Genomic DNA, 25037 nt, shown 5'->3' with positions numbered 1-25037 from the left:
AGATTCCTCCAATTCTCTTCCTCAGTCTCTCCCCTCTTCTCTCAGCTTCCTCTTTCTCTTCCTCTGTCTCTCCCCTCTTCTCTCAGATTCCTCTTCCTCAGTCTCTCCCCTCTTCTCTCAGATTCCTCTTCCTCAGTCTCTCCCCTCTTCTCTCAGATTCCTCTGCCTCTGTCTCTCCCCTCTTCTCTCAGATTCCTCTGCCTCTGTCTCTCCCCTCTTCTCTCAGATTCCTCTTCCTCCGTCTCTCCCCTCTTCTCTCAGATTCCTCTGCCTCTGTCTCTCCCCTCTTCTCTCAGATTCCTCTTCCTCAGTCTCTCCCCTCTTCTCTCAGATTCCTCTTCCTCAGTCTCTCCCCTCTTCTCTCAGCTTCCTCTGTCTCTCCCCTCTTCTCTCAGCTTCCTCTGTCTCTCCCCTCTTCTCTCAGATTCCTCTTCCTCTGTCTCTCCCCTCTTCTCTCAGATTCCTCTGCCTCTGTCTCTCCCCTCTTCTCTCAGAATCCTCTTCCTCTGTCTCCCCCCTCTTCTCTCAGATTCCTCTGCCTCTGTCTCTCCCCTCTTCTCTCAGATTCCTCTTCCTCTGTCTCTCCCCTCTTCTCTCAGATTCCTCTGAATCTGTCTCTCCCCTCTTCTCTCAGAATCCTCTTCCTCTGTCTCCCCCCTCTTCTCTCAGATTCCTCTGCCTCTGTCTCTCCCCTCTTCTCTGAGCTTCCTCTGCCTCTCCCCTCTTCTCTCAGATTCCTTCCCTTCCTCTGTCTCTCCCCTCTTCTCTCAGATTCCTCTTCCTCAGTCTCTCCCCTATTCTCTCAGATTCCTCTGCCTCTGTCTCTCCCCTCTTCTCTCAGCTTCCTCTTTCTCTTCCTCCATCTCTCCCCTCTTCTCTCAGATTCCTCTTCCTCCGTCTCTCCCCTCTTCTCTCAGATTCCTCTTCCTCTGTCTCTCCCCTCTTCTCTCAGATTCCTCTTCCTCTGTCTCTCCCCTCTTCTCTCAGAATCATCTTCCTCTGTCTCCCCCCTCTTCTCTCAGATTCCTCTTCCTCTGTCTCTCCCCTCTTCTCTCAGATTCCTCTGCCTCTGTCTCTCCCCTCTTCTCTCAGATTCCTCTTCCTCTGTCTCTCCCCTCTTCTCTCAGATTCCTCTTCCTCTGTCTCTCCCCTCTTCTCTCAGAATCATCTTCCTCTGTCTCCCCCCTCTTCTCTCAGATTCCTCTGCCTCTGTCTCTCCCCTCTTCTCTGAGCTTCCTCTGCCTCTCCCCTCTTCTCTCAGATTCCTTCCCTTCCTCTGTCTCTCCCCTCTTCTCTCAGCTCCCTCCCCTTCCTCTTCCTCTGCCTCTCCCCTCTTCTCTCAGATTCCTTCCCTTCTTCTTCCTCTGTCTCTCCCCTCGTCTCTCAGCTTCCTCCCCAACCTCTTCCTCTGTCTCTCCCCTCTTTAGTGCTCCCTCTCCCCTCTCTCTTTTTCTGTCCCCCTGTCTTAATCACATTTTCATCCCCCCCTCCTTTACAGTCATGTCATTATTCAATCATCCCTTTAATCTGTCTCTCCACCCCAGAGTCCCTCACAGACATGAGACTCATCGCCCTTCATGTGCCCCTCACACGTCCCCAGTCCTTACCTCTACCTCTACTTCCACTCACAATAAGTCTGCATATGCGCCTGCTGCAGTATTCACACCGTAGGCTCCTATAATATAATATCTCCTTTCTTCCACCATATTATAACAGCATCCCTCATCTCTCTCCCTTCATATTATTCTTCTTCTTCACTCCTTCTCTGCCGCATCTCCTTGTTTTTCAAACTTCTAAAACTCAGCAAAACATCCTCTCACTGTCAACTGCGTTTACTTTCAGCTAACTAAACATTTATAAATATTTGTATGAACATAAGATTCAACAATTGAGACATAAATTGAACAATTTCCACAGACATGTGACTAACAGAAATTGAAAAATGTGTCCCTAAACAAAGGGGGGGGGGGGGGTCAAAATCAAAAGTAACAGTCAGTATCTGGTGTGGTAACCAGCTGCATTAAGTACTGCAGTGTATCTCCTCATGGACTGCACCAGATCTGCCAGTTCTTGCTGTGAGATGTTACCCTACTCTTCCAGCAAGGCACCTGCAAGTTCCCAGACATTTCTGGGGGAATGGCCCTAGCCCTCACCCTCCGATCCAACAGGTCCCAGACATGCTCAATTGGATTGAGATCCGGGCTCTTCGCTTGCCAATCCAGAACACTGACATTTCTGTCTTGCAGGAAATCACGCACAGAATGAGCAGTATGGCTGGTGGCATTGTCATGCTGGAGGGTCATGTCAAGATGAGCCTGCAGGAAGGGTACCACATGAGTGAGGAGGATGTCTTCTCTGTAACGCACAGCGTTGAGATTCCCTGCAATGACAACAAGCTCAGTCCGATGATGCTGTGACACACCGCCGCAGACCATGATGGACCCTCCACCTCCAAATCGATCCTGCTCCAGAGTACAGGCCTCGGTGTAACACTCATTCCTTTGACGATAAACGCGAATCCGACCATCACACCTGGTGAGACAAAGCCGCAACTCGTCAGTGAAGAGCACATTTTGCCAGTCCTGTCTGGTCAGCGACGGTGGATTTGTGCCCATATTGATGCCGTTGATGTCTGGTGAGGACCTGCCTTACAACAGGCCTACAAGCCTCAGTCCAGCCTCTCTCAGCCTATTGCGGACAGTCGGAGCACTAATGGAGGGATTATGCATTCCTGGTATAACTTGGGCAGTTGTTGTTGCCATCCTGTACCTGTCCCGCAGGTGTAATGTTCGGATGTACCGATCCTGTGCAGGTGTTGTACACGTGGTCTGCCACTGTGAGGATGATCAGCTGTCCATCCTGTCTCCCTATAGCGCTGTCTTAGGCGTCTCACAGTACGGACATAGCAATTTATTGCCTCGGCCACATCTGCAGGCCTCATGCCTCTTTGCAACCTTCCCAATGGCACGTTCACACAGATGATCAGGGACCTTAGGCATCTTTCTTTTGGTGTTTTTCAAAGTCCGTAGAAAGGCCTCTTTAGTGTCCTAAGTTTTCCTAACTGTGACCTTAATTTCCGACCATCTGTAAGCTGTTAGTGTCTTAACGACCGTTCCAACAGGTGCATGTTCATTAATTGTTTATGGTTCATTGAACAAGCATGGGAAACAGTGTTTAAACCCTTTACAATGATGATCTGTGAAGTTGACATAGCTGAGTTGACATAGCTGACAAACTACAACGAATATTGAATAAAACCAAACTAGCCTCATTAAAACCAACCAACAAACCACCAAACCAACAGTCTCATTAGAACCAGCCTACCAACCAACCACAAAACCAACAGTCTCACTAGAACCAGACAAACAACTACCAAAATAACGGTCTCATTAGGACCAGCCAACCAACCACCAAACTAACGGTCTCATTAGAAGCAGCCAACCAACCACCAAATCAACAGTCTCATTAGAACCAACCAACCACCAAACCAACGGACTCATTAGAACCAGCCAACCAACCACCAAACCAATGGTCTCATTAGAACCAACCAACCACCAAACCAATGGTCTCATTAGAACCAACTAACCAATCACCAAACCAAAAGTTTCATTAGAACCAACCAAACAACCACCAAACCAATGGTATCATTATAAACAACCAACCAACCACCAAACCAACAGTCTCCTCATACACAACTGGACAAGCTATTTTTCTTCTCCATTGATTAGTGTTCCATTCTGAAGGAGTAACTGTTGACCATGCAGATGATCCAAAATAAACCCCAACGCCCTGTTGAGCAATTAGAATAGAGCTGTAGTATCAGTTCTTCATCTTTTGTGTTGTTTCTTATGATCAGTGTGTCAGCATGTGATGTGTGAAAAAAGATTCTTAAAATTAGATGGTGTCTTCTGGCCCTACCTTATCAACATTCACTGTGTGTGTGTCTGTGTGTTTATGTATGTTTGTGTGCGTGTCTGTGTGTTTATGTATGTTTGTGTGCGTGCGTGTGCGTGTCTGTGTCTAGGCTGTTGTTTTACTAAACTTATTTCCTTATTAGTGCTGATCTCTGTTAAACCAACTTAATAGGCTCTAATCTAATCATCTCTCCACAGATAGCTGGACACACACACACGGACACGCACACACCCACACACACGCACACAAAGACTGCTCTCTGTCTCTGTACTGTTGAATAATACATAGTGAGTCTTGTTGCTCAAAGTCATGTGGAAATCCTACAGCATGTTCTTCGTACCATAGACAAGTTTTATAATGATAAATCCTCTATATATTTACGTGGAAACAGCTTCATAACACATCTTTGATTAAGCCTTTCAGACCTGTTTTAGGGATTAGAGTAGCTGTGAATTATTAAACAGTGTGGTGGTGCGTGTTTGCACTTTCTTGTCGCCAACAGTTTCTCAAGGGCTTTGGAGAAATGGAACAAAGAACCTCCTTCCTCCCATGATTCCTTTGGCTTACAGGGCAACCAGGAAGTGTGTTGTTATGTCATGCTCTCTTTTAGGTCAGGCACTGTAAAAATAGAATGCTTTTTTGCCTTTGTTTTGTTCTAGAAGCGCACAGATGGGGTTCCATATTGCACAAGAGCATCTTGTGGAAGAGACTGGCTTTCTGAAGTGTGTCTTAACTATGCAGGGTCACATAATCAACCACAGGAGCATGCCATCATGGTAACCACATTTCAACATTGACAAACCTTATATAAAATATATTGAATTTGTACCTTTAAAACAATGTTAGATTTTCAACGTTATATCCACTTTCAGGAAATAAATAATGGCCCAGCAGAACCTCCAACTGGAGAATTGATCTATCTACAGTTACATTTTGGTCTCACATCCAGGGTGTTGACGAAGCCCAGCCCTGCTTAGCTATGCTAATTGTCTCAATTACCAATGAGCTATCATGAGAGTGATTGTTGAGAGATCTCCACTGTTGCTATTGAAGTCATTGCAAAGGGTAGGTTTAAGAGAGCAAATGAAATGTAACCATACTATTTCACTCATACAGTATATCATCAATGATGCTATTTAGCCCTGTACACTGTAGTATATAGGGCTATAGTTTCAATTCAACCCTGAATTCAGCTCAACACAGACAATACAATAGGACTAGAATTTCAAACTCTGTAAGATAATTTAAAATGCAATTATCTTAAGTGATATTAAATTGTGTTTGGTTGTCAACACAAGCTAATATCAACATTTGAAGGAGATGTATATTCCGCTTGGATAGTTCCATCTGTACCACTGACTTAGTCTGGCTTTAATTCCAGTTTGTCTACAAATGAATCATTGATATGTTGGATTCACGTCTCCATCTCAGTCAAACATCTATGATAAAGAATAGGACTAAATCAAATCAAACTTTATTTAAAGTGTATTTAAAGTTTGGATTTGATTTGATTTAGTCCGAGTCCTATTCTGGAATGGAACTATCCAAGTACAGTGGCGACCATTCATTTAGGATTTTGAGCCCCACCTGTTTAGCAAAAATTAAAAATTAAATATTTGCCTGTTTTGCATGTTATTTTGGCATTACATATCAGTTTGTAAAAAAAACATTTCTGCTTTCTGTAGTGGAGGGGCAGCCAGCGAAAGAACAGAGCGTTGGTGTTGGTAATCTTCTCTATTTGTGCCGTGATTGGCTCATTGTTCTATCACTCATGGGGACACGAAGTCACCACAAAATCTACCGGAAGAGCTCGGCAGATCAAGCCCCCTTGGGTGCTACAATATTTTTCCATGAGAAGTACCTGTCCAAGAAGGATTAAGGTCATTGGCCACAGAAATGACTTCAAATCATGTTATATCTACCATAGCTTTTTTAAGACTGGTGATGTCACCATCATACTTTCAAAATCTTAGCTGGCAAGCTAGCTAGCTAGACAAGCAGTCATCATAATGAATCATGACACAATCTACTGGCAAATCCTTCTATATTCTTGTCATATCAAAATAAATTCTCGATAAACACGTATCTGTGCTCATCGGCCATTGGACATACAGTTGAAGTCAGATGTTTACATACACCTTAGCCAAATACATTTAAACTCAGTTTTGCACAATTCCTAACATTTTATCCTAGTAAAATTTTTCTTAGGTCAGTTAGGATCACCACTTCTTTTTAAGAATGTGAAATGTGAAAATAGTTTATATTTATTTCAGCTTTTATTTCTTTCATGACATTCCCAGTGGGTCAGAAGTTTACATACACTCAATTAGTATTTGCTAGCATTGCCTTTAACCTCTTGGATATAGGGGGCACTATTTTAATTTTGGATGAAAAACATTCCCGTTTTAAACAAGATATTTTGTCACGAAAAGATGCTCGACTATTCATATAATTGACAGCTTTGGAAAGAAAACACTCTGACATTTCCAAAACTGCAAAGATATTGTCTGTGAGTGCCACAGAACTGATGTTACAGGCGAAACCCAGATAAAAATCCAATCAGGAAGTGCCGCATTTTTTTGAAACCGCCTCATGCCAATGACTCCTTATATGGCTGTGAATGAGCTACGAATGAGCTTACGTTTTCCACGCATCCCCCAAGGTGTCTACAGCATTGTGACGTCTTTTTAGGCTTTTCCATTGGAGAATGGCTGTAAGGGACCATATATAGCGAGTGGTCACATAGTGTCTCATGTAGAAAATCTTGCCTAAAATACTGAGGTAGCCATTTTTCCATTCGCTTCTTATCCTAAACAACGTTTGCCGTGCTTCTGTCGATATTATTGAGCAAATTGGAAAAAAGTTCGGCATTGTAGTTGAAGTATTTTTTGGTCGATTTCTCAGCCAAGCAGGATGAACAAACGGGAGCTTTTTCACCTACAAAAATATTATTTTTGGAAAAAAGGACCATTTGCAATCTAACTGGGAGTCTCCTGAGTGAAAGCATCTGAAGTTTTTCAAAGGTAAATTATTTAATTTGGTTGCTTTTCTTATTTTCGTGAAAATATTGCCTGCTGCCAGCAGAGCCTGCATAGCATTATGCTATGATAAACTTACACAAATGCTTGACTAGCGTTGGCTGTAACGCATATTTTGAAAATCTGAGATGACAGTGTTGTTAACAAAAGGCTAAGCTTGTGTTTGAATACATTCATTGTAGCTGGGGATTTTAACAAGGCTAATCTGAAAACAAGACTCCCTAAAATGTATCAGCATATCGATTGCGCCACCAGGGCTGGCAAAACCTTGGATCACTGTTATTCTAACTTCCGCGACGCATATAAGGCCCTGCCCCGCCCCCCTTTCGGAAAAGCTGACCACGACTCCATTTTGCTGATCCCTGCCTACAGACTGCTTCCATCACGTGGACTGGGACATGTTTCGTATTGCATCAGGCAACAACATTGACGAATACGCTGATTCGGTGTGTGAGTTCATTAGAACGTGCGTTGAAGATGTCGTTCCCATAGCAACGATTAAAACATTCCCTAACCAGAAACCGTGGAATGATGGCAGCATTCGCGTGAAACTGAAAGCGCGAACCACTGCTTTTAATCAGGGCAAGGTGTCTGGTAATATGACTGAATACAAACAGTGCAGCTATTCCCTCCGTAAGGCGATCAAACAAGCTAAGCGTCAGTATAGAGACAAAGCAGAATCTCAATTCAACGGCTCAGATACAAGAGGTATGTGGCAGGGTCCACAGTCAATCACGGACTATAAGAATAAATCCAGCTCAGTCACGGACCAGGATGTCTTGCTCCCAGGCAGACTAAATAACTTTTTTGCCCGCTTTGAGGACAATACAGGGCCACTGACACGGCCTGCAACGGAAACATGCGGTCTCTCCTTCACTGCAGCCGAGGTGAGTAAAACATTTAAACGTGTTAACCCTCGCAAGGCTGCAGGCCCAGACGGCATCCCCAGCCGCGCCCTCAGAGCATGCGCAGACCAGCTGGCTGGTGTGTTTACGGACATATTCAATCAATCCATATACCAGTCTGCTGTTCCCACATGCTTCAAGAGGGCCACCATTGTTCCTGTTCCCAAGAAAGCTAAGGTAACTGAGCTAAACGACTACCGCCCCGTAGCACTCACTTCCGTCATCATGAAGTGCTTTGAGAGACGAGTCAAGGACCATATCACCTCCACCCTACCTGCCACCCTAGACCCACTCCAATTTGCTTACCGCCCAAACAGGTCCACAGACGATGCAATTTCAACCACACTGCACAACCCATCTGGACAAGAGGAATACCTATGTGAGAATGCTGTTCATAGACTACAGCTCGGCATTTAACACCATAGTACCCTCCAAGCTCGTCATCAAGCTCGAGCCCGCCCTGTGCAACTGGGTACTGGACTTCCTGACGGGCCGCCCCCAGGTGGTGAGGGTAGGCAACAACATCTCCACCCCGCTGATCCTCAACACTGGGGCCCCACAAGGGTGCGTTCTGAGCCCTCTCCTGTACTCCCTGTTCACCCACGACTGCGCGGCAACGCACGCCTCCAACTCAATCATCAAGTTTGCGGACGACACAACAGTGGTAGGCTTGATTACCAACAACGACGAGACGGCCTACAGGGAGGAGGTGAGGGCCCTCGGAGTGTGGTGTCAGGACAATAACCTCACACTCAACGTCAACAAAACTAAGGAGATGATTGTGGACTTCAGGAAACAGCAGAGGGAACACCCCCCTATCCACATCGATGGAACAGTAGTGGAGAGGGTAGTAAGTTTTAAGTTCTTCGGCATACACATCACAGACAAACTGAATTGGTCCACTCACACAGACAGCATCGTGAAGAAGGCGCAGCAGCGCCTCTTCAACCTGAGGAGGCTGAAAAAATTTGTCTTGTCACCAAAAGCACTCACAAACTTCTACAGATGCACAATCGAGAGCATCCTGGCGGGCTGTATCACCGCCTGGTACGGCAACTGCTCCGCCCACAACCGTAAGGCTCTCCAGAGGGTAGTGAAGTCTGCACAACGTATCACCGGGGTCAAACTACCTGCACTCCAGGACACCTACACCACCCGATGTTACAGGAAGGCCACAAAGATCATCAAACCAACACCCACCCGAGCCACTGCCTGTTCACCCCGCTATCATCCAGAAGGCGAGGTCAGTACAGGTGCATCAAAGCTGGGACCGAGAGACTGAAAAACAGCTTCTATCTCAAGGCCATCAGACTGTTAAACAGCCACCACTAACTTTGAGTGGCTGCTGCCAACACACTGACTCAACTCCAGCCACTTCAATAATGGGAATTGATGGGAAAGGATGTAAAATATATCACTAGCCACTTTAAACAATGCTACCTAATATAATGTTGACATACCCTACATTATTCATCTCATATGTATACGTATATACTGTACTCTATCATCTACTGCATCTGTCAGGACCCGGTTACGAACCTGGGTCTCCGGAGTGAGAAACAGTCACTTAACCAACTGAGCCACGAATAGTCAGCAGAACCCAGAAGATGAGGCAGACACAGCAGTACTTAAGACGGTGTATTTAATAAAGTAAAAAGGAGAAGTCCTTCAATACAAAAAATGGCAAATCCAAAAGGTGGTAGGAATAGCACAAAAAAGCCTCAAGAGATACTCAAAAAGAAAAACAGAATTCCACAAGAGCATCCACCGGAATCGACAAGAATACGCAGAACACTAGGGCTGGGTGCTAACATACAAACACAGAGCACAGAACTGAGGGAAACTAAGGGTTTAAATACAATCAGGGGGAACGAGGCACAGGTGCAAATAATAATGGGGAACAAGGGAAAAAACATAAGGTCAAAAAGCACAATGGGGGCATCTAGTGACCAAAACCCGGAACAACCCTGGCCAAATCCTGACAGCATCCTTATGTAATACATGTATCACTAGCCACTTTAACTATGCCACTTTGTTTACATACTCATCTCATATGTATATACTGTACTCGATACCATCTACTGTATCTTGCCTATGCTGCTCTGCACCATCACTCATTCATATCTTTATGTACATATTCTTTATCCCCTTACACTGTGTATAAGAAATTAGTTTTGGAATTGTTAGTTAGATTACTTGTTGGTTATTACTGCATTGTCGGAACTGGAAGCACAAGCATTTCGCTACACTCGCATTAACATCTGCTAACCATGTGTATGTGACAAATAAAATTTGATTTGATTTGATTATTTATTTCATTTAATTTGCGATTTTCATGAATAGGAAAAGTTGCGTTATGATAATGCGCTTGAGGCTATGATTACGCTCTCGGATACGGGATTGCTGTTTAACTTGGGTCAAATGTTGCGGGTAGCCTTCCACAAGCATCCCACAATAAGTTGGGTGAATTTTGTCCCATTACTCCCATCAGAGCTGGTGTACCTGAGTCAGGTTTGTAGGCCTCCTTTCTCACACACACCTTTTCAGTTCTGCCCACAAATTATCTATAGGATTGAGGTCAGGGCTTTGTGATGGCCACTCAAATACCTTGACTTTGTTGTCCTTAAGTCATTTTGCAACAACTTTGGAAGTGTGCTTGGGGTCATTGTCCATTTGGAAGACCCATTTGCAAACAAGCTTACCTTCCTGACTGATGTCTTGAGATGTTGCTTCAATATATCCACATCATTTTCCTTTCCTCATGATGCCATCGATTTTGTGAAGTGCAATAGTCCCTCCTGCAGCAAAGCACCCCACAACATGATGCTGCCAACCCGTGCTTCACGGTTGGGATGGTGTTCTTCAGCTTGCAAGCCTCCCCCTTCTTCCTCCAAACAACAATGGTCATTATAGCCAAACAGTTCTATTTTTGTTTCATCAGACCAGAGGACATTTTTCCAAAAAGTACGATCTTTGTCCCCATGTGCAGTTGTAAACCGTAGTCTGGCTTTTTTATGGCGGTTTTGGAGCAGTGCCTTCTTCCTTGCTGAGCGGCCTTTCAGGTTATGTCAATATAGGACTCATTTTACTGTGGAAATAGATACTTTTGTACCTGTTTCCTCCAGCATCTTCACAAGGTCCTTTGCTGTTGTTTTGGGATTGATTTGCACTTTTCGCACCAAAGTATGTTCATCTCTAGGAGACAGAAAGAGTCCCCTTCCTGGTATGACGGCTGCGTGGTCCCATGGTGTTTATACTTGCGTATGATTGTCTGTACAGATGAACGTGGTACCTTCAGGTACCTTCAGGTGTTTGGAAATTGCTCCCAAGGATGAACCAGACTTGTGAGGTCTACATTTTATTTTCTGAGGCCTTGGTTGATTTCTTTATATTTTCCCATGATGTCAGCAAAGAGGCACTGAGTTTGAAGGTAGGCCTTGAAATACATCCACAGGTATGCCTCCAATTGACTCAAATGATGTCAATTAGCCTATCAGAAGCTTCTCAAGCCATGACATCATTTTCTAGAATTTTCCAAGCTGTTTAAAGGCACAGTCAACTTAGTGGATGTAAACTTCTGACCCACTGGAATTATGATACAGTGAATTATAAGTGAAATAATCTGCCTGTAAATAATTGTTGGAAAAATTATGTGTCATGCACAAAGTAGATGTCCTAACCCACTTGCCAAAACTATAGTTTGTTAACAAGAAATTTGTGGAGTTTTAATGACTGCAACATAAGTGTATGTACACTTCTGACAACTGTATACTGTACATTACACAACAAGTCGGAAATCGCTAAGTCAACAGTGAGTGGTTTGGAAGAAATCAGTGGCTGCAAGCATTACAAAGCAACCACTATTTTGCTTCCCCTGCCTGCTATTCGGTGGAGAGGGTGTGTGGTCCAAGTCTGGGTTTAAGGATTTAAAACATCTGTTTGAAAGGGTCTCTAAACATTTACATGCAACACCATGGGCCAGAAAGGTCTAAATACATCATTGGCCATGCTATCCATTCAGCATGACTTCTGCTGCATTCAAAACAACTGGGAACTCGGAAGTGGGAAATCTCTGACTTACAACTTCAGTTACGTTCAAGAAAACTGCGAACCCTGAAAATAATTTGCTCGGACTAGGAAAATACGTTTTGAACGGTCATCCAACTCGGAATTACAAGTCAGGAACTCAGGCCACTTTCTAGAGCTCTGACTTTCCTATCTGAAGATCATTGATGTCATGATTCAACCTAGTTTTATTATCTAGTTCCCAATTGTCTTGAAAGCACAATAAATCCAGAGAATGCCAGACTTTGATAACAAAGTTTGATGACAAATATTGCCCACAAGGACTGCCACACCCCCTTCCTGTTTAAGTGAGCACAATAACGAGTTCAAAGATATGTCTTGTATGCTGCTGCATAAATGATGTAATATGCCAGGATATGTATTCTGCAGCTAAGAAAGTAATATGTTGTGAAGTAAGCTGTTAGTAGTCCATATGTCTCACCCTAATAATTTGGTCCCTTTCCCCCTCAGAACTTAGCCTACTGGTGGTGGTGCACATGTAGCCAATAGACTGTTTTAGAGAAATGTCATAATTTAATATTGCAAGAGCTTTCATTGTCTGCTTATATTATGTATCTTATGGTTCTGACTTGGTGTACAGGGAGAATACTGTAAGAACGGCCCATGTTCTGAATTCTGTTGCTGAACATTTCAAAAGTGCTGAAAATATTGTCCATCCTAGCTCGCTCATTAATGTCATATATTGTAAATCTCAATTGTTATATTGATTATATACTGTAGATCCATTAGTATCTTATTCATAATTTTAGGTAATGTTGGAATGATATATTTCATTGTTTTGCTTACTTTGTGTATTTTAATTAGGCAATTATATTTTCTGACGTTGTTTCAAAGTTACAAATTCAACATATTTTATACACGTTTTATCAATGTTGAAAATTGGTTATAATGGTGACATAATCGAATAATTTAACTTCTTGAAACTCCCCATCCCGGATCCGGGATCGTGACTAAAGCCTCAGGCTCATTAGCATAACGCAACGTTAACGATTTCTGAAAATCGCAAATAAAATGAAAATAATGCGCCTACTCTCAAGCTTAGCCTTTTCTTAACAACACTGTCATCTCAGATTTTCAAAATATGCTTTTGAACCATAGCAATTCACTAATTTGTGTAAGAGTATGCTAAGCTAGCTTTTAGCACGCAACATTTTCACAAAAACCAGATAACCAAATAAATAAAATCATTTACCTTTGAAGAGCTTCGGATGTTTTCAATGAGGAGACTCTCAGTTACATACCAAATGTGCAGTTTTTCCTGAAAGCGTCTTTGTGTAGGAGAAATCGCTCCGTTTTGTACATCACATTTGGCTACCGAAACGAACCAAAAATTCAGTCACCTACAACGTCAAACTTTTTCCGAATTAACTCCATAATATCGACCGAAACATGGCAAACGTTGTTTGGAATCAATCCTCATGGTGTTTTTTCACATATCTCTTCATTGATATATCGTTCGTGGAAGCCTGCATTCTTCTCTGAATTCTGTGGAAAAATACTTGCAGCTGACTTTTGCGCACCAATTTCGGCGCAGGACACCGGGCGGACACCTGGTAAATGTGGTCTCTTATGGTCAATCTTCCAATGATATGCCTACAAATACGTCACAATGCTGCAGACACCTTGGGGAAACGACAGAAAGGGCTGACTCACTCCTCTCGCATTCACAGCCATATAAGGAGGCAATGGAAAACTGAGCCTCAAAAATCCTGCTCATTTCCTGGATGCCGTTTCATCTTGGTTTCGCCTGTAGCTCACGTTCTAGGGCACGCACAGAAAATATCTTTGCAGTTCTGGAAACGTCAGAGTGTTTTCTTTCCAAAGCTACCAATTATATGCATAGTCGAGCATCTTTTTGTGACAAAATATTGCGCTTAAAATGGGCACGTCTTTTTATCCAAAAATGATATAGCGCCCCCAGAGTTTCAACAGGTTAAATTTCACACTCAAAACAAAAGTTAATGACTTTTTTCAAATTCAACGTACTTTTGCTCAGTGGGATAGCACTACACTCCTTTATTCTTCTCTCTCCCAGAGAGGATTCTGTACCTGCATTCATCTCATTACCTGTTTTTTAATCAATCATCTCTTACATAATCAGTCTCTCTTGTGGGTTTCTGAGGCTGTAGCAGCCCTTGTGATGAGGAGGGAAGAGCAACCAAACATCCTTTGTAGTATGCTGTTGAGACTCCATAATGAGAGACACAAGGCAGTGCTACTGATCTATAAAGCATGTGTTCAGATGATCTTCCTGTCTGGGTTGGCGCCCCCCCTTGGGTTGTGCCATGGCAGAGATCTTTGTGGGCTATACTCAGCCTTGTCTCAGGAAGGTAAGTTGGTGGTTGAAAATATCCCTCTAGTGGTGTGGGGGCTGTGCTTTGGCAAAGTGGGTGAGGTTATATCCTCGGCCTCCAGTACTTATGCTGCAGTAGTTTATGTGTCAGGGGGCTAGGATCAGTTTGTTATATCTGGGGTATTTCTCCTGTCTTATCCGGTGTCCTGTGTGAATTTAAGTATGCTCTCTCTAATTCTCTCTTTCTCACTTCCTTTCTTTCTTTTTCTCTCACGGAGGACCTGAGCCCTAGGACCATGCCTCAGGACTACCTGGCATGATGACTACTTGCTGTCCCCAGTCCACCTGGCCATGCTGCTGCTCCAGTTTCAACTGTTCTGCCCGTGGCTATGGAACCCTGACCTGTTCACCGGACGTGCTACCTGTCCCAGACCTGCTGTTTTAAACTCTCTTGAGACAGCCGGAGCGGTAGAGATACTCTTAATGATCGGCTATGAAAAGCAAACTGACATTTACTCCTGAGGTGCTGACATGCTGCACCCTCGACAACTACTGTTATTATTATTATTTGACCCTGCTGGTCATTTATGAACATTTGAACATCTTGGCCATGTTCTGTTATAATCTCCACCCGGCACAGCCAGAAGAGGACTGGCCACCCCTCATAGCCTGGTTCCTCTCTAGATTTCTTACTAGGTTTCTAGGGAGTTTTTCCTAGCCACTGTGCTTCTACACCTGCATTGCTTGCTGTTTGGGGTTTTAGGCTGGGTTTCTGTACAGCACTTTGAGATATCAGCTGATGTAAGAAGGGCTAAAAAATACATTTGATTTGATTTAGATCTCTCTATGTTTAAGGACGTGTTATTTTCTCTGATCTTTCTCATAGTGCTGGTGCCTAAATCGTCATTTGGCACTGCCCAGACAGTGTGTGTGTGAGTGTGCGGTTGTGTATGTGTATGTCTGTGCATGTGTCTGCACATGCCCATTATGATACCTGTATGCCCTCTGTGCCAGGCTGCTGCAGTAGTTTGACGGTGTGTGTGTTCTTCTGCCCCCTCCCATCGTGCCAGGTCAGACTGGCCCCTGGCCGACGAGGCAGCTGGTAGCTGAGCTCCTCTACAGACACTGTGTGCTCCAGGGACGCACGGCAGAAACTGAAGCTGGACGCTGCTGAAGACAGAAAGAGAGACAGAAAGAGAGACAGAAAGAGAGACAGACAGAGAGACAGAGAGAGAGAGAGAGAGAGACATTTAATTTGAATCCCACTTATAATTAAAACCCCAAAACCATTACATTCCATTAAAGCCACTCTCAGTTGCATGTGGACAAGTCACGAAAAGTGCACCGTGTTACAGTGGTCATCAAACATATACATAAGGGATCACTTAGGGAAAATTAAACCCATTTTTTAGGAGATTAAATTCAAATCCAGGATTAACCTAACAAAAATCCTCCATTTCAATGTGACTACTACTATTGCCACTACTACTTAAACACTTCACTGACTCTGTCCACCCTACTCTTTAGTCTCTCTCTCTATGGTGTGTGTGAGTGGCAGCTGCCAGGCTGAGTGAGAGCTGATAACTGAGTGTAAAGCCCTGGGTGGCTCAACCCCAAGTTCCTGTTATCACACACAGGAAAGGGAGAAAAGGCCTAACAATAAAAGAAAACATGATTTTTTGTTTGATATTGATTTGTATTAGCCGACTCCAATGGTGACAGCTAGTCTAACAATACATTACAAAAACAACAATTTACATGAATTTAAAACATTAACATAGACATTACTACTACTAAAGACACATTTTTCACAAAATCACATTTTCACATGTGAAATTGCTGTTTTCACATGTTGAGGTTAAATGTCATATTTTAAATTGTGTTAACACATGTCACCTCACGTAAATTGCAGTTGCACATGTGAAACTTTCTCATGCAAAAATCAATCACGTGAAAATGTAATTTGCATTTTCACGTATAAAAATCACATTTAAAAATGACATTTGCACTTTCAAATATAAAAAACTCCACATATGAAAGTCTCACTTTCACATGTGGAATTGCAAGTTCATATGTGAAAACCATTTACATTTTAAAATATAATTTGCAGTTTCACATGTATGAAACATTCACATGTGAAAATCTAACTGCAAGTTCACATGTGGTGGTGAAATAGCGTTACAGTGCTTTGCAAAAGTATTCACCCCCGTTGGCGTTTTTCCTATTTTGTTGCATTACAACCTGTAATTTAAATGGATTTTTACATGGATTTCATGTAATGGACATACACAAAATAGTCCAAATTGGTGAAGTGAAAAAAATGATAAAAAAGGGAAAAGTGGTGTGTGCGTATGTACTCACCCCCTCTGCTATGAAGCCCCTAAATAAGATCTGGTGCAACCAATTATCTTCAGAAGTCACATTGTTACTTAAATAAAGTCCACCTGCAATCTACGTGTCACATGATCTGTCACATGATCTCAGTATATATACACCTGTTCTGAAAGGCCCCAGAGTCTGCAACACCACTAAGCAAGGGGCACCATGAAGACCAAGGAGCTCTCCAAACAGGTCAGGGACAAAGTTGTGGAGAAGTACAGATCAGGGTTGTGATATAAGAACAGATTAGAAACTTTGAACATCCCACAGAGCACTATTAAATCCATTATTAAAACATTTAAAGAATATGGCACCACAACAAACTTGCCAAGAGTGGGCCGCCCACCAAAACTCACGGACAAGCGAAGGAGGGCATTAATCAGAGAGGCAAGAAAGAGACCAAAGATGACCCTGAAGGAGCTGCAAAGCAGAGACTGGAATATCTGTCCATAGGACCACTTTAAGCCGTAAACTCCACAGAGCTGGGCTTTACGGAAGAGTGGCCAGAAAATAGCCATTGCTTCAAAAAAAGCAAACACGTTCCAGTATATCCCAGTATATGTATAAGGGGGTGAATAGTTATATCTTTTGTCTTATTTCTTGTTTGTTTCACAATAAAAAAATATTTTGCATCTTCAAAGTGGTAGGCATGTTGTGTAAATTCCATGACACAAACCCCCCACAAACCCCCACCATGTTGTGTAAATTCAATGACACAAACCCCCCACAAACCTCCTCCATGTTGTGTAAATTCAATGACACAAACCCCCTCCATGTTGTGTAAATTCAATGACACAAACCTCCTCCATGTTGTGTAAATTCAATGACACAAACCCCCTCCATGTTGTGTAAATTCAATGACACAAACCCCCTCCATGTTGTGTAAATTCAATGACACAAACCCCCTCCATGTTGTGTAAATTCAATGACACAAACCCCCTCCATGTTGTGTAAATTCAATGACACAAACCCCCTCCATGTTGTGTAAATTCAATGACAAAAACCCCCTCCATGCTGTGAGGCAACAAAATAGGAAAAATGCCAATGTGGTGAATACCTTTGCAAGCCACTGTGTTCTCCTAACATGTGAAAAGGTGGTGTTAACATGTTGCAGTAGCAATATTTCCACATAAGGAATTGCAAATTCTGTAACGCTATTCTGTAAAAAAGGTATTTTGGCCTACCTGAGTATAATGATTCAAGTGTGTTAAAAATAATGGATTATTTCTGAGCCATCCATTTGGAGTGTTACTGCTGCAGGCGTGTGCCATTCTTCTTCCTCATTTGTTCAGTGACCATTGGACAAAGGGGTGGCAGGTAGCCTGGTGGGTAGGAGTGTCGGGCCAGTAATCAAAAGGTTGCTGGATTGAATCCCTGAGCTGATAAGATAAAAAATCTAGAATTCTGCACCTGAGCCAAGTCAGTTCACCCACTGTTCCCCGATGATGTTAATTAAGGCAACTCCCTGCACCTCTCTGATTCAGAGGGGTTGGGTTAAATGCAAAAAACATATTTCAGTTGAATGCATTCAGTTGTACAACTGACTAGGTAGCCCCTTTCCCAAGCTGCAACCTAAGAGGTATGCATCACATGCTCTGCTCACATGTACAGTAATGGCCTGAGCCTAAACAACAACGGAACACAAAGCTTTTACTATCTCATCCTGGAATATACACGTTTTGAGGTCATCTGCCTTTGGCCTGAAGAGCAGGAACCCAAACTTCATCAAAGATTGGAAATACAGACATTGTAATCCTATAAGAACCATGGTATAGATGAGACGGACCAACTGGTTGCCCTCTAGGTTACAGAGAGCTGGTAGTCCCATCCACCAAACTACCAGGTGTGAAAAGGGAAGACTCGGGTGGTATGTTCATGTGATATAGAGCAGACCTAACCCACTCTATTGAAATAGCCAAAACAGGATTTTATTTTTATTTTTTACATCTGACTGGAAATGATCTCAACAGAGAAAAATGTCCCAATTTGTGCTACCTCCTGTATATCCCCCCATTAGAATCCCCATAAATGAATGATGACACCTTCTCCATATTAGGGGGTAGATCAACCATTTCCAGGCCCAGGGACATGTACTGGTCTGTGGCAACCTAGAGCTAGAACTGGACAAGAACCTGACACTGTCAGCCCATGGGGGGGCAAACACTTACCATAGTCAATGGTTGGCTTCGAGGAGACTCCTACTGCAGGTACACCTACAGCTCATCCATTGGCAGTAGTACTGTAGACTACTTTATTAAAGACCTCAACTCAGAGTCTCTCAGAGCGTTCACAGTCAGCCCACTGACACCCCTATCAGACCACAGCAAAATCACAGTCTACTTGAACAGAGCAATACTCAATCATGAGGCATCAAAGCCAAAGGAACTGAGTAACATTAAGAAATGCTATAGATGGAAGGAATGCAGGGTAGAAACCTACTAAAAATGATTAGGCAAAAACAAATTCAATCCCTTTCAGACAACTTCCTTGACAAAATATTTTACCGTGACAGTGAAGGTATACATTTGTACTTGGCAGTAGAAAGGCTAAACAGTATACTTGACCTTTTAGCTTCCAAATCAAATCAACACATTTCAAGCAGACACCCTAAGAAAATGAATAACAAATGACAAATGGTTTGATGAAGAATGCAAAAACCTAAGAAAGAAACTGAGAAACCTGTCCAACCAAAAACATAGAGACCCAGAAAACCTGAGTCTACGCCTTCACTATGGTGAAACACACTAGGAAAACCTGAGCCTACGCCTTCACTATGGTGAAACACACTAGGAAAACCTGAGCCTACGCCTTCACTATGGTGAATCACTAAAACAATACAGAAACACGCTAGGAAAACCTGAGCCATTGCCTTCACTATGGTGAATCACTAAAACAATACAGAAACACACTAGGAAAACCTGAGTCTACGCCTTCACTATGGTGAATCACTAAAACAATACAGAAACACGCTAGGAAAACCTGAGCCTACGCCTTCACTATGGTGAATCACTAAAACAATACAGAAACACGCTAGGAAAACCTGAGTCTACGCCTTCACTATGGTGAATCACTAAAACAATACAGAAACACACTAGGAAAACCTGAGCCTACGCCTTCACTATGGTGAAACACACTAGGAAAACCTGAGTCTACGCCTTCACTATGGTGAAACACACTAGGAAAACCTGAGTCTACGCCTTCACTATGGTGAATCACTAAAACAATACAGAAACACACTAGGAAAACCTGAGCCTACGCCTTCACTATGGTGAATCACTAAAACAATACAGAAACACACTAGGAAAACCTGAGCCTACGCCTTCACTATGGTGAATCACTAAAACAATACAGAAACACACTAGGAAAACCTGAGCCTACGCCTTCACTATGGTGAATCACTAAAACAATACAGAAACACACTAGGAAGACCTGAGCCTACGCCTTCACTATGGTGAATCACTAAAACAATACAGAAACACACTAGGAAAAAGTAGGAACAGCATGTCAGAAATCAGCTCAATGTTATTGAAGAATCTATAGAATCTAACTACTTTTGGGAAAATTGGAAAACTCTAAACAAACAAAAACACAAAGAGTTATATATCCAAAATGGAGATGTATGGATAAACCACTTCTCCAAACTTTTTTATACTGAAAAGCTCAGTGACTTTCAAACGTGGCAACGTCATAGGATGCCACCTTTCCACAAGTCAGTTGGTCAAACTACTGCCCTGCTAGAGCTGCACGGTCATCTGTAAGTGCTGCTATTGTGGAGTGGAAGCGTCTAGGAGCCACAACGACTCAGCAGGGAAGCGGTTGGCCACGCAGCTCTCAGAAGGGGACCGGCGAGTGTTGAAGCACGTCTGTCCTCAGTTGCAATACTCACTACCGAGTTTCAAAATGCCTCTGGAAACTGTCCGTCAGGAACTTCATGAAATGGGTTTCCATGGCCAAGCAGCCGCACACAAAATCACCATGGGCAATGCCAAGCGTCAACAGTAGTGGTGTAACGCTTGACACAATTGAACTCTGGAGGAGTGGAAATGCATTCTCTGGAGGGATGAATCATGCTGGTAGTCTGACAGACCAATCTGGGTTTGGCGGATGTCAGGAGAACGATACCTGCACAAATGCATACTGCCAAATGTAAAGTTTATCACTAATGCTCTTGTGGCTGAATGTTCCAAGTCCCTGCAGCAATGTTCCAACATGTCGTGAAATGCCTTCCCAGAAGAGTAGAGGCTGTTAAAGCAGCAAAGGGGGGACTAACTCTATATTAATGCCCATTATATTGGAATGAAATGTTCGATGAGCAGGTGCCCACATACTTTTGGTCATGTAGTGTATATTTCCCATGCCAATAAAGCCCTTTGAATTGAATTGAAAGAAAGACAGAGAGAGAGAGACAGAGAGAAATAGACAGGGAGAGAGAGAGAGACAGAGAGAGAGAGAGAGCGAGAGAGTGTGAGCGATAAAGAATGAAAGAGAGCGCGAGAGAGTGTGAGCGATAAAGAATGAGAGAGAGCGAGAGTGTGAGCGATAAAGAATGAGAGAGAGAGAGAGACAGAGAGAGAGAGAGAGAGAGAGACAGAGACAGAGAGAGAGAGAGACACAGAGAGAGAGAGAGAGAGAGAGTGTGAGCGATAAAGAATGAGAGAGAGAGCGTGAGAGAGTGTGAGCGATAAAGAATGAGAGAGAGAGAGCACGAGAGAGTGTGAGTGATAAAGAATGAGAGAGAGAAAGCACGAGAGAGTGTGAGCGATAAAGAATGAGAGAGCGAGAGCGAGAGTGTGAGCGATAAAGAATGAGAGAGAGAGAGAGCGAGAAAGTGTGAGCGATAAAGAATGAAAGAGAGCGCGAGAGAGAATGAGCGATAAAGAATGAGAGAGAGAGAGAGTGTGAGCGATAAAGAATGAAAGAGAGCGCGAGAGAGTGTGAGCAATAAAGAATGAGAGAGAGCGAGAGCGAGAGAGTGTGAGCGATAAAGAATGAAAGAGAGCGCGAGAGAGTGTGAGCGATAAAGAATGAGAGGGAGCGAGAGCGAGAGAGTGTGAGCGATAAAGAATGAGAGAGAGAGAGAGAGAGAGATATGGGACAGACACCAAACTGAGACTCTGCATGCAGAAATCTGTAAAAATATATTCTGTGTACAACGTAAATCACCAAAGAAATGCATGCAGAGCAGAAATAGGCCGATACTCGCTAATTATCAAAATCCAGAAACGAGACGTTAAATTCTACAACCACCTAAAAGGAAGTGATTCCCAAACCTTCCATCACCTACAGAGAGATGAACCTGGAGAAGAGCCACCTAAGCAAGCTGGTCCTGGAGCTCTGTTCACAAGCACAAACACACCCCACAGAGCCCCAGGAGAGCAATTAGATCCAACCAAATAATGAGAAAACAAAAAGATAATTGCTTGACACATTGGAATGAATTTACAAAAAAAACAGAGCAAACTAGAATGCTATTTGGCCCTAAACAGAGAGTACACAGTGGCAGAATACCTGACCAATGTGACTGACCTAAACTTAAGGAAAGCTTTGACTATGTACAGACTCAGTGAGTATAGCCTTGCTATTGAGAAAGGCCGCCGTAGGCAGACATGGCTCTCAAGGGAAGACAGGCTATGTGCTCACTGCCCACAAAATGAGGTGGAGACTGAGCTACAACCCATATTTATGTTTATTTATTATCCTTTTTGTACACAATATGACATTTGTAATGTCTTTATTATTTTGGAACTTCTGTGAGTGTAATGTTTACTGTTCATTTTAATTGTTTATTTAACCTTGTATATTATCTACTTCACTTGCTTTGGCAATGAGTGTCTGTCAGAGAGCGAGAGAGAGATAGAGAGAGAGAGGGAAAGATCTTGCTTTGGCAATGAGAGTGTCTGTCAGAGAGCGAGAGAGAGAGATAGAGAGAGAGGGAAAGATCTTGCTTTGGCAATGAGAGTGTCTGTCAGAGAGCGAGAGAGAGAGATAGAGAGAGAGGGAAAGATCTTGCTTTGGCAATGAGAGTGTCTGTCAGAGAGCGAGAGAGAGATAGAGAGAGAGGGAAAGATCTTGCTTTGGCAATGAGAGTGTCTGTCAGAGAGCGAGAGAGAGAGAGGGAAAGATCTTGCTTTGGCAATGAGAGTGTCTGTCAGAGAGCGAGAGAGAGATAGAGAGAGAGGGAAAGATCTTGCGTTTGGTAATTTGAACATGTTTCCCAATAAAGCCCTTACTTTGAAATTGAATTGAATTGAGAAGGAGTGAGAGATAGAGAGAGAGGCGGGGATCTTTTTTGTGACAACAGGTCAAGATTTATTACAAGATGTGTGACCTGTTGCCACAAGAAAAGGGCAACCAGTGAACAACAAACACCATTGTAAATACAACCTATAATTATGACTATGTATTAGTCAGTGCTAGAGAGAAAGACCCAAGAGGCTTGCTTTTATTTTGTAGAATGGATAAACTGCCCCTTCTCTTCTCTGTCATCCCTCTCTCTTTAACATCCTCCTCTCCACTCATTAAAAGTCATTTAGCAAACAATATTATCCAGATCCATTTACAGTAGTGAGTGCGTACATTTTCATACGTTTTTCAGTACTAGTCACCCAAGGGAATCAAACCCACAACCCTGGTGTTGCAAGCGCCATGCTGTACCAACTGAGCCACGCTTCTGCAACTGAGGACGCCGCCGTCACCCCGTAGACTGAGGAAAATAATGAGTCTTTAATTGAAAAAGCTCAAAGGAGCCTCGGGCTCTTTCTCTCTTTCTCTCCCGCTTGGTTGTGTTATGTAAACCAGTCTTTAAGCCAGTCTTTAAGCCAGTCTGCTAGCATCCCTAACATGATTACCACTCGGAAAGAAGAACTTGTCAAGTACCAAATATCTAATGAAGGATAAACCATGATAGCAGATCACAACCAAACACAAAGAGAGTGAAATATGGAAGGAAATAGGATGAAAAGAGGAGAGAGACAAAGTGAGAGAGACAAAGCGAGAGAGACAAAGCGAGAGAGACAAAGCGAGAGAGACAAAGCGAGAGAGACAAAGCGAGAGAGACAAAGAGAGAGACAAAGAGAGAGACAAAGAGCGAGACAAAGCGAGAGAGACAAAGCGAGAGAGACAAAGCGAGAGAGACAAAGAGAGAGAGACAAAGCGAGAGAGACAAAGCGAGAGAGACAAAGAGAGAGACAAAGCGAGAGAGACAAAGCGAGAGAGACAAAGCGAGAGAGACAAAGCGAGAGAGACAAAGCGAGAGAGACAAAGAGAGAGACAAGGCGAGAGAGTCAAAGCGAGAGAGACAAAGCGAGAGAGACAAAGCGAGAGAGACAAAGCGAGAGAGACAAAGCGAGAGAGACAAAGAGAGAGACAAAGCGAGAGAGACAAAGCGAGAGAGACAAAGCGAGAGAGACAAAGAGAGAGACAAAGCGAGAGAGACAAAGCGAGAGAGACAAAGCGAGAGAGACAAAGAGAGAGACAAAGCGAGAGAGACAAAGCGAGAGAGACACAGCGAGAGAGACAAAGCGAGAGAGACAAAGCGAGAGAGACAAAGAGAGAGACGAGGCGAGAGACAAAGCGAGAGAGACAAAGCGAGAGAGACAAAGAGAGAGACAAAGAGAGAGACAAAGAGCGAGACAAAGCGAGAGAGACAAAGCGAGAGAGACAAAGCGAGAGAGACAAAGCGAGAGAGACAAAGCGAGAGACAAAGAGAGAGACAAAGCGAGAGAGACAAAGAGAGAGACAAAGCGAGAGAGACAAAGAGAGAGACAAAGCGAGAGAGACGAGGCGAGAGAGACAAAGCGAGAGAGACAAAGCGAGAGACAAAGAGAGAGACAAAGTGAGAGAGACAAAGAGAGAGACAAAGCGAGAGAGACAAAGCGAGAGAGACAAAGCGAGAGAGACAAAGCGAGAGAGACAAAGAGAGAGACAAAGCGAGAGACACAAAGCGAGAGAGACAAAGCGAGAGAGACAAAGCGAGAGAGACAAAGAGAGAGACAAAGAGAGAGAGACAAAGCGAGAGAGACAAAACGAGAGAGACAAAGCGAGAGAGACAAAGCGAGAGAGACAAAGCGAGAGAGACAAAGCGAGAGAGACAAAGAGAGAGAGACAAAGAGAGAGAGACAAAGCGAGAGAGACAAAGCGAGAGAGACAAAGAGAGAGACAAAGAGAGAGACAAAGAGCGAGACAAAGCGAGAGAGACAAAGCGAGAGAGACAAAGCGAGAGAGACAAAGAGAGAGAGACAAAGCGAGAGAGACAAAGCGAGAGAGACAAAGCGAGAGAGACAAAGAGAGAGAGACAAAGCGAGAGAGACAAAGAGAGAGAGACAAAGCGAGAGAGACAAAGCGAGAGAGACAAAGCGAGAGAGACAAAGAGAGAGAGACAAAGAGAGAGACAAAGCGAGAGACACAAAGCGAGAGAGACAA

General features: G+C 43.4%; 1 protein-coding gene across 1 annotated transcript in view; it reads right to left on the bottom strand.

The window, feature by feature from the left end:
- The window catches only part of LOC135527885 (sterile alpha motif domain-containing protein 10-like), a 159265-nt gene that overhangs the window by 54346 nt on the left and 79882 nt on the right, over window positions 1-25037 (bottom strand). The window contains exon 2 of the mRNA XM_064956512.1: window positions 15232-15407. Coding sequence (XP_064812584.1) covers window positions 15232-15407 — 176 coding nt within the window. The remainder of the gene's footprint in view (window positions 1-15231; window positions 15408-25037) is intronic.

This window comes from Oncorhynchus masou, chromosome 33 (assembly GCF_036934945.1).
Source record: "Oncorhynchus masou masou isolate Uvic2021 chromosome 33, UVic_Omas_1.1, whole genome shotgun sequence".
In the NCBI taxonomy this organism is placed as follows: Eukaryota; Metazoa; Chordata; class Actinopteri; order Salmoniformes; family Salmonidae; genus Oncorhynchus; species Oncorhynchus masou.
This window is presented reverse-complemented; position numbering and strand designations above follow the sequence as displayed.